The 10,908-nt window shown below is 42.7% G+C and overlaps 1 protein-coding gene across 12 annotated transcripts in view; it reads left to right on the forward strand.

The window, feature by feature from the left end:
• LOC110488767 (discs, large homolog 3 (Drosophila)) overlaps positions 1–10,908 on the forward strand; it is a 152,216-nt gene that overhangs the window by 138,179 nt on the left and 3,129 nt on the right. For 9 of the 12 annotated variants that reach the window (XM_021561115.2, XM_021561120.2, XM_021561123.2 and 6 more), the window contains 10 exons: positions 5,250–5,364; positions 6,724–6,900; positions 7,000–7,075; positions 7,790–7,889; positions 9,439–9,480; positions 9,814–9,864; positions 9,988–10,089; positions 10,224–10,396; positions 10,521–10,630; positions 10,744–10,835. In XM_021561115.2, coding sequence (XP_021416790.1) covers positions 5,250–5,364; positions 6,724–6,900; positions 7,000–7,075; positions 7,790–7,889; positions 9,439–9,480; positions 9,814–9,864; positions 9,988–10,089; positions 10,224–10,396; positions 10,521–10,630; positions 10,744–10,835 — 1,038 coding nt within the window. Of the gene's footprint in view, positions 1–5,249; positions 5,365–6,723; positions 6,901–6,999; positions 7,076–7,789; positions 7,890–8,606; positions 8,653–9,438; positions 9,481–9,813; positions 9,865–9,987; positions 10,090–10,223; positions 10,397–10,520; positions 10,631–10,743; positions 10,836–10,908 lie in introns of all 12 variants that reach the window. The other 3 variants (XM_036942925.1, XM_036942927.1, XM_021561124.2) reach the window with 1 other exon arrangement.

Here is a 10,908-nt window from a genome sequence, read left to right on the forward strand (position 1 = left end):
TCAACCCTTTTCCATCTAAAATTGTTTTGGCATAAGTAAAGGCTTGGATTTCTGGATAAACATGGAAAGGGGGTTTAAGACATCTACCAGAAAGTCTTAAAGAGGTGTCACAAAATACATCAACACACTACTGTTGATGTAAAGATCTCTGGCACTAATATCAACACTTATATTCAGATTTCGGAGGAATTGTTTCTAGCCTTGTCCCCCAAAAACCCACATCTTTAAGATATTTTCTAATTTCTCTCCCTCACGGGGAGGGAGGATAGTGGAAGTTCACAGAACTAACAATTAATGGTAGACCTACCAATGAGTTATAGTGATTTTACTGATAATCCATTTAGTTTATGAATTAAGTGATTTAAAACTTGTAATTCGGTTACCAAAATGGTAACAGAATTACCCCATTTAAAAAATCACTACTGGAATTACTGCAGCTGAATTGGCTACAATGGGAAATCATAATAGTCACAAACCACAGTTGGGTCACCTGCTACTGTCCTCCCTTCCACTGTCATACTGTTATGATCCGCTCATAACTGTTTTCTTTCTGTCATCTAGTGGTCAAACAAAGTGTGTTACAACAGTCTGAGTCAAGACACTCTCCCTATCTCTCTATATATATATATATATATATATATATATATATATATATATATATATATATATATATACTGTACTACTTACTCCCTTGCCACAATAGTGCAAACTGGCGCTAACCAGAATAGAAAGAGGAGTGGGAGGCCCCGGTGCACAAGAGGACAAGTACATTGTGTCTAGTTTGAGAAACAGATGCCTCACAAGTCCTCAACTGGCAGCTTCATTAAATAGTACCCACAAAACACCAGTCTCAACATCAACAGTGAAGCTACTTTAACTTTAAGCAAAACATCAGGAAATCTTGCATTTTAACTTTATACTGGAGGAAAAACTATACCATAGGAAATTACTGGAGAAAAGTTGCCTACACATCAGTCAGCGCTGTCTGGTGGACCAATGTTGTGAGCAAATATATTTAATCTGATGGAGAAGTGCAACTGAAAGTGTGAAAATACTCCTTTTACATTCAGCGAACCCTGACTGAAGCCTAGCAGATCTGCTGTTTACGAAACACAGCAAGATACTTTTTCAGCATTTTCTTTCCTTTTCAGCGTGGAAAACGCAGAATCCTGCTTTAGTGACTACTGCTGTACTGAACTATATTGTACTGAACTCCGCTGATTTGTACTGTGCTGTAGAGGTCGACCGATTTTTCAACGCAGATACCGATTTATTGGATGACCAAAAAAAGCCGATACCGATTAAATCGGCAGATTTTTATTTTATTTTTTATAAATATATATAGTATTTGTAATAATGACAATTACAACAATACTGAATGAACACTTTTTTTTTTATTTTAACTTAATATAATACAAAATCAATTTAGTCTCAAAGAATGAAACATGTTCAATTTGGTTTAAATAATGCAAAAACTGTGTTGGAGGAGAAAGCTTTTTTACATTGCACTAAGGTTTCAGTTCCAAGCTCAGAACATGAGAACATATGAAAGCTGGTGGTTCATTTTAACATTTATCTTCAATATTCCCAGTTAAGAAGTTTTAGGTTGTAGTTGTTATAGGACTATTTACAGTGCCTTGCGAAAGTATTCGGCCCCCTTGAACTTTGCGACCTTTTGACACATTTCAAGCTTCAAACATAAAGATATAAAACTGTATTTTTTTGTGAAGAATCAACAACAAGTGGGACACAATCATGAAGTGGAACGACATTTATTGGATATTTCAAACTTTTTTAACAAATCAAAAACTGAAAAATTGGGCGTGCAAAATTATTCAGCCCCTTTACTTTCAGTGCAGCAAACTCTCTCCAGAAGTTCAGTGAGGATCTCTGAATGATCCAATGTTGACCTAAATGACTAGTGATGATAAATACAATCCACCTGTGTGTAATCAAGTCTCTGTATAAATGCACCTGCACTGTGATAGTCTCAGAGGTCCATTAAAAGCGCAGAGAGCATCATGAAGAACAAGGAACACACCAGGCAGGTCCGAGATACTGTTGTGAAGAAGTTTAAAGCCGAATTTGGATGCAAAAAGATTTCCCAAGCTTTAAACATCCCAAGGAGCAATGTGCAACCGATAATATTGAAATGGAAGGAGTATCAGACCACTGAAAATCTACCAAGACCTGGCCGTCCCTCTAAACTTTCAGCTCATGCAAGGAGAAGACTGATCAGAGATGCAGCCAAGAGGCCCATGATCACTCTGGATGAACTGCAGAGATCTACAGCTGAGGTGGGAGACTCTGTCCATAGGACAACAATCAGTCGTATATTGCACAAATCTGGCCTTTATGGAAGAGTGGCAAGAAGAAAGCCATTTCTTAAAGATATCCATAAAAAGTGTTGTTTAAAGTTTGCCACAAGCCACCTGGGAGACACACCAATCATGTGGAAGAAGGTGCTCTGGTCAGATGAAACCAAAATTGAACTTTTTGGCAACAATGCAAAACGTTATGTTTGGCGTAAAAGCCACACAGCTGAACACACCATCCCCACTGTCAAACATGGTGGTGGCAGCATCATGGTTTGGGCCTGATTTTCTTCAGCAGGGACAGGGAAGATGGTTAAAATTGATGGGAAGATGGATGGAGCCAAATACAGGACCATTCTGTAAGAAAACCTGATGGAGTCTGCAAAAGACCTGAGACTGGGACGGAGATTTGTCTTCCAACAAGACAATGATCCAAAACATAAAGCAAAATCTACAATGGAATGGTTCAAAAATAAACCTATCCAGGTGTTAGAATGGCCAAGTCAAAGTCCAGACCTGAATCCAATCGAGAATCTGTGGAAAGAACTGAAAACTGCTGTTCACAAATGCTCTCCATCCAACCTCACTGAGCTCGAGCTGTTTTGCAAGGAGGAATGGGAAAAAATGTCAGTCTCTCGATGTGCAAAACTGATAGAGACACCCCAAGCGACTTACAGCTGTAATCGCAGCAAAAGGTGGCGCTACAAAGTATTAACTTAAGGGGGCTGAATAATTTTGCACGCCCAATTTTTCAGTTTTTGATTTGTTAAAAAAGTTTGAAATATCCAATAAATGTCGTTCCACTTCATGATTGTGTCCCACTTGTTGTTGATTCTTCACAAAAAAATACAGTTTTATATCTTTATGTTTGAAGCCTGAAATGTGGCAAAAGGTCGCAAAGTTCAAGGGGGCCGAATACTTTCGCAAGGCACTGTATCTATACCATTTGTATTTCATATACCTTTTGACTGTTGGATGTTCTTATAGGCACTATAGTATTGCCAGCCTAATCTCGGGAGTTGATAGGCTTGAAGTCATTAACAGCGCTGTGCTTCATGCATTGCGAAGAGCTGCTGGCAAACGCAGTAAAGTGCTGTTTGAATGCTGCTTATGAGCTTGCTGCTGCCTACCACCGCTCAGACTGCTATATCAAATCATAGACTTAATTATGATACAATAGACAGAAATACGATCCTTAGTTTTCGGATTTGACCGTATTAATGACCTATCATTTCGCAAACAGAGCGTTTATTCTTTCAGTGAAATACGGAACCGTTCCGTATTTTATCTAACGGGTGGCATCCATAAGTCTAAATATTGCTGTTACATTGCACAACCTTCAATGTTATATGTAAAATTCTGGCAAATTAATTAGTCTTTGTTAGGAAGAAATGGTCTTCACACAGTTTGCAACTAGCCAGGCGGCCCAAACTGCTGCATATACCCTGACTCTGGTTAGGTACATTGGTGCAACAACAGTGCTTTTTTTTTTGTCAATGTGCTTGTTAAATCACCCGTTTGGCGAAGTAGCCTGTGATTCGATGATAAATGAACAGGCACTGCATTGATTATTTGCAACGCAGGACAAGCTAGTTACACATGGTTGATGAGATTACTAGTTTATGTAGTTAACTAGTGATTCTGTTAAGATTTATTGTTTTTGTTAGATAAGTTTAATGCTAGCTAGCAACTTACCTTGGCTCTGTGCTGCACTCACGTAACAGGTGGTCACCCTGCCATGCAGTCTCCTTGTGGAGTGCAATGTAATCGGTGTCCAAAAATGCCAATTAGGACTAGTTATGAAAAATTGGGGCCGATTTCAAGTTATTGGCCTCTACTGTGCTGTTCAAACTTGTAAAACATGAGGAGAATGACATTCCTGTCCATAATGATGCATTTCTTTGTTGTACAGCACAGGGACCCATGATGTAATTCCGTTTCTGGGTGTAAATCCACTTCACTTACTGTAGTTCAATAACCAAAATGGATTATTTATTTATTTTTAACTCAAGGTGCCATGTCGATGGCATACATTTTAAAGTGAAAAAGCTGAGTCAAAGTGTAATTCAATTACTGTGGAATAGCCCTTATTTAATCATATCTCAGGGTGTTGGACTACAGATACAAACATTGGTTGAGGCACTCCACTAACACCAATGTGCTTCTGACGTTTACACTGTTCTTTGTTTTTCTAGCTGCGCCTGTTGGTTTTGTTCTTGTTGCCTAGTGTGTACTATGGGTTGGTTGCTTGGCTTGTTCCAGCAGCCTGGCCACAAACTAACTGCACTGCCCTGCTAGCCTAATGAGTGCATGTTTATGAGGAGGCTCAGGTGGATTCATATATCACCTCTGCAACTGCCTCCTTGGCCAATCCAGGAAGGAAGAGGTGGCTTTAAACAGCATGACAAATATTTGTCCATTCAAACGGGTTGGAGTGGCTAGCTTCCTTTAACAAAAAATCATGCCAGAGTTCCATGTTGAACCTATTTAATTAATCTGCATAATTAATGCCCTGACATGAGATATTAGTGGACGTGTAAGGCAGATACATGATGAAGCTCCATCTGGTACTGAGGTAATTAATCGGGCTGAAACAACCTGCTACTGAACCTGGACTCCACTACTTTCTCTCTCTGCTCACCAGAGCACCGAGTGTGACACTCTCATGCAATGCCCAGGAGACACTAGTAGAGGACTGGGTTCACTTCACATTGATCCAGGCCATGTGTGTTAACCTCTGAACTGGAGAGTGAAGCAAATAACAATGTTTTTTTTAGGCGTGTGTCATTGTGAATATTTACACATTGTGTATGTCGGTCCCTGCAAGTAAATCAACCATTCATCAGATTCTGTGAGAATTAAAGGGGGGTGAATTAAAGGGGGGTGTGTGTGTGATATTGTGAATTTTAACACCGTTTTTGTGTGTCCCTGCAGAGTACAGCCGCTTTGAGTCGAAGATCCACGACCTGAGGGAACAGATGATGAACAGTAGCATGAGCTCTGGTTCGGGCTCCCTGCGCACCAGCGAGAAACGCTCCCTCTACGTCAGGTACCAGAACACACGCACAGTACACACCGCTCCCAAAATCATCACGTTTAGCACACCACTCACAAATACTATGATTTTTCATCAGCACAAAGTAGGTCATGATGAGACTATCGTACGCCAAGTATCTGCTCATCTGATGAATTTGATGAGCAAGCTTTTCATTTGGATGCCACACATGACCTATTTTACATAGCTGCAGCCTATGGCTGGCAAAAGTACTACTGGTATCATAATGTTATTACATTTTGGGCATGAAGCCAAAACTGTAAGGAACCCCAGTCAGTCAGGAAGAGCAACATGTGCCAGGCAGGCAGCCTCCCCCACTGTAATGAGTGCAGCTGCCTGAGTCGAAACAGGAAGTGTTCTGGGGGGTCAAGGTGAAAATGATTATTCTATGATGTAACACTCATGTCCCAAGAACTGGAAACATATTTCAAGCTAAGTGCTGTGGTGCAGCGTCACGTAAACCCAATATTTACAACCCCTGCAAGAATAGCAACATTTTCAGTTTTGATGGCGATTCTTGACAGAGAAGGAAGCATCTACAAATCCAAGGCTTACTATGAACACAAGCTAGATCAAAATACTGGTGTAACGATGTGTAATCTGTTCGATGTCCAAAGCAGAAACGGTCAATAAACAAACTAAGATACAATGGGAAAATGACAGAACAGTATCTCCCAACAAGACTGTAGCTCATTGGACCACCTATACACTGTAAACCAGGATGACTAATGCTCTGTAATTCTCTCCCGGCAGCCAGGGAGAGCTATCCTTTCCTCTGTGTGGGTGACTAAGCATACAGTTATGGAGAAAAAGGCTCTGTTTCATTCCAATGCACAGCAGTAGAGCAGACTTCTCTCCAGCCAGCCTATCCTCTGGAATGTGAGACCTCTCAGGTGCACACACACACACAGCCAGGGTCCAATCTGAATGCCTGTGTCAGGGGAGGCACTCATGTAACCTGGCAGTGAGACTTGATACCTGCAGGTAGCTAGTATCAGGGCAGTCTGAATACTTTAGACGGGGCAGCCAGTTGGGAGAACACACTGGTAGTAGCAACGCCACACTGGACCACGTCGTGTCCTGCAGAGCCAGGTCAGATTGTTGCCAGGTTAGTGGCAGTAGGGGAACCTGTAGAGCTGTCGGTTCCTTGTCTGACAGACTCATAGCAGAAGTAATGGAAACTGTGGCAACGAAGAAGCCAGTGTGTTTTGCAATGACATTGTCACATTTCATCATGTGAAGTAGTGAGTTTTAAACTTCAGAACCTGTTACTAGTATGGTGCAGTAATACTGTATATGCTGTTGAGTGATTGACACAAACACCCATCCCCCTCTCTGTCTTTCTGTGTGTAGAGCCCTTTTTGACTATGACCGGGCCAGAGACAGCTGTCTTCCCAGCCAGGGCTTGAGCTTCTCCTATGGGGACATCCTGCATGTCATCAACGCCTCCGATGACGAGTGGTGGCAGGCGCGTCTGGTCACGCCCCACGGAGAGAGCGAGCAGATCGGGGTCATTCCAAGCAAGAAGAGGTAACCTCATCACCCCATTTTACCACCCAAAATGTGCTGCTGTTGTGTGACTCTCAAAGTGCCTCAGTAAGAGATTTGAAACGGGTCTTTTCTACGCAGGGTGGAGAAAAAGGAGCGAGCGAGGTTAAAAACAGTGAAGTTCCACGCCAGGACGGGCATGATTGATTCCAACAGGGTGAGTCTGGGGGGCTGTGCTCTCTGGTTCTCCTGCCTGGCAGTGGGCACCCAGGGAGCTGACCCACTTCCCCCTCCCTGAGGCAGGCAGTGTGGGAACAGGAGCATGTAGCAGGGACCTAGCTGCTCATTAGAACTAGTGGAGAAACCTAAAGACTCGCATACATTACATTACAGACAGTCTCGTTCTCTTTAAAGACAAGGGGCTACCAAACTGACTCGATGCTTAGTAATGGGACCTGTCGCTATCCTATCTAAGTGCAATTAGTGTTTTTAATGTGATCTGAAGTCTTAGTATACATCAGGCAATGTAAGAAACCCCTGGTTCACCAATACAGGCTCTCACTGGTGAATGTATTAATTGGTTGTCTTGTTTTCATATGATTTTCATGTAATATTGTGACACCTGTATGGTCCTGTACTGATATGCTCGCTCATTAGAAGGGCAATTTCCTCTCGTGTATATACCGTTTCTAGGATCAACATGCAAATGATCTTCCCTTTGCATAAGTGTTCCATTCATTTTACCCTGGTTATCTGCCTTCATTTATCTGCCTTCATTCTTTCATTTAGATTTTTTTCTTTGTTTTTAGATTTGTCTGTTTTTATTTCGTTTTGCATGTGTGTTTGGTGTCCTCATTGAACAACAACGTTCTGTTTTTTGTTTCATCCCCCCCATCGCCCCCCTCCCTTCATCACGCACATCTCCAAGCAGCCAGTCAAAGTAAAGCGCAAAAAAAGCTTCAACCTCTCACGCAAGTTCCAGTTTTACAAGAGCAAGGAGAATATTGTGCAGGAGTTGGTGGAGTCTGAACGTGAGTACCCAAAGTGTGTGATATGAGGGGGTTTTACTTTTCGCGCTTTCCTTTCATGCTTCATCCTTCCCGCAGCTTTAATCTCTCCACTCACCTCTGGGACCAGACCGTGGCTGTCTGTCTGTGGGCAGTGCTGTCTTTTCCCGCTCACTGTCATTCACTCACAGCCAGAGAGGACCCACACAGACCCAGGACTGGGGTTCAGGTGTCGGCCTCTCTGGTATCTGTTCGTCTGTCTGTCCACTGGTGGAGAGTCCAGGTGTGTGCTGCTGGCTGCCAGGGCAGGTGTGTGGCTGGCTGCACTAACACAGTAACTGTGTACTGCTGCTAGAGGCCCTGTTAGACCCCCACTATTCATTGCTGCCCAGTCAATCCTCATCCTCAGTTACTGACCCAGAGAACTAGAATTTCATTAGCTGGACGGCAGCACTAAAAAACACTAACGGGTCAAAACCTCATTCTTAATGGGATTGGCTGTGTGTAATTGCAAGGCCTTGGCTTTCACTGGGAGTAGAGTGGGGCTCAGGGTTTAGGGAGCACAGTGCCTCGTGTTGGTCCCCCCCATCTTGGCCTGCCTTACTGCCTCTAGGCGAGCAGCCAGCACACTGCTCCTCCCTTTCTCTTTCGCTCTCTCTCGGCCTATCCCAGCTCTCACTAACCTCTTCTTCCTGTCTGCCTCTTCTGTTTGTTTCTGCTCTCACCTGTCGGGACACTCAGGACTTCCCAGGGTTAAGCGATGACTTTTATGGATCAAAGAGTTTGAGTAAGTGTGTGGTTGGACTGTCACGCTGCAGCTGCTGTCCCCTGAGTTTCCGAGCTAAACGCCTGTTCAATGCAGACCTGGCTAGCAATGGCTGCGACAAACACACACACTTGTTTACTGATACACACACACACTCTTACAAACACACGGCCCTAGGGTAAGAGAGCAAGTGTTACACCTTGTCTGACTTCCTTCTTCCCTGTAGGGAATTTACTCTAAAAGTTTAGTAGGTCATTGTTAGAGAGTGATTACTTGGAGAAACCAAGTATCTCCCTCCCTACACTGACTGGACAGGGTTTGCTTTTCCTATTCTGCTTTTCCATGTTAGCAAGCTGAGCTGACTGCCCAGTGCCCATGTATGCTTGTTAACAGGCCCACCGCCACTGTTTTCTTTGGCTTGTCCCCGACACTGTATCTGGTGTGACAGATACAGAGCCCTCGATAGGAAACACTGGCAAGGGACCGGAGGGTCACTTGGGACTTTGTGAAAGGAAACCCTTAATTTCCTATTGCTGCAAACCTCCAACCACTTCCCCGTGTAGAAAGCGCTGTTGCTCAGAACAAGACTGTTTTCTTTTCATTTTTCCCTCTTTCTGTCCGTTTTCCTGTTCATCGGGTTATATGCAGTGGGACAACAGGGGACTTTGTTTTTCCTTCTTGATGCTCGGCAACTGGTGGTGAACATTTTTCCCTCACCAAAATGAAAACCAATTTATTTTGATGTGGCTTTACTACTACTGCCCAGCTTTGAGCTTTCCCAACATAAACATGTTCCTCTCCTTGCAGAATGCCTAACGTCAAACACGAGCGACAGTGAAAGCAGCTCAAGTAAGCAACATTATTTTCCTTCTACTTTTTTTTGCAGCTTTTATTTCGGACATAATCCAACTAAATGAAAAGCATGCGGCACGTCATTACACCTGTATCCAAGAAAGTTTTATTTTAGTCCTCGGTAATGTAGTGAGCTGGCATTTGACTGCGATAGTATCAGGCACTTAGTAGCAAAACAGTCTCTTTCGTCTGCTGTTATGGAAAATGTGACTATGAAAAGAGTACTTTAAACATTCCATTACTATCAACCACATCTAGTAATCCATTGTCATGGGATTATAATAAAGATTTATTTTTACTCAAACTGTTGTCTTCCTTTCTGCTATTCAGAGGGTCAGGAAGACACAATTCTCTCATACGAGCCAGTGATTCGACAGGAGAGTAAGTATGCAATATACTAGATGTTCTCCTCCATTTAGGATGGGGTTTGATAACATTAATGTTATCTTATTCCAGTGTTTGCAGACATGAGTTTTGACCTGCGCCCTCTCTTCTCGTTTACAGTTCATTACACAAGGCCTGTGATCATCTTGGGCCCAATGAAAGACAGAGTAAACGATGACCTGATCTCAGAGTTCCCTCACAAGTTTGGCTCCTGCGTTCCTCGTGAGTAGACCACTCGACAACATGCACCACATTATCACAGCCACTTATAGAAACACTGGTGGAAAATATATATATCCCGTGTTTTAGTGACATCTCCCTAACAGTCATTTGAATCTGTCTCTCGATCTGTGCAGACACGACACGTCCGCGGCGGGAGAATGAGATGGACGGCCAGGACTACCATTTTGTGGGCTCACGGGAGCAAATGGAGAAGGACATTCAGGATAATAAGTTCATTGAGGCAGGCCAGTTCAACGAGAACCTCTATGGGACCAGCATCTTGTCTGTCAGAGCAGTGGCTGAGAGGGTAGGGAGCACAACACATAAATGTGCAATATACACAAGGTTAATTTCTGATTGATTAAGGGATGTATGAGAAAATGTGTTATTTTGATACTTAAGTGCTCTTTCTCTCCTTCCTCTTCATGAAGGGAAAACACTGTATCCTGGACGTGTCTGGAAACGCTATAAAGCGACTGCAACAAGCACAACTTTATTCGATTGCAATTTTCATCAAACCAAAATCCATTGAAACTCTTATGTAAGTGTGTCTGTTCTTGGCTCTAATGAACTGTTGAAAGATTCTCTTTACTGTAACTCCATACAACAATCACTTCCTGTACTGTACACTAACCAACCATGTCTGTGTTGCAGGGAGATGAATAAGAGACAGACATTTGAGCAATCCAATAAAATCTTTGATAAGGCAATTAAACTGGAACAAGAGTTTGGAGAATTTTTCACAGGTAAGTCCACTACTTTATTTTTTAGGTTCATCGCAGATTATACATATTTTAGATATTGTAGGGCAAGTAGGAA

The sequence above is a fragment of the Oncorhynchus mykiss genome, chromosome 14 (assembly GCF_013265735.2).
Source record: "Oncorhynchus mykiss isolate Arlee chromosome 14, USDA_OmykA_1.1, whole genome shotgun sequence".
Taxonomy (NCBI): domain Eukaryota; kingdom Metazoa; phylum Chordata; class Actinopteri; order Salmoniformes; family Salmonidae; genus Oncorhynchus; species Oncorhynchus mykiss.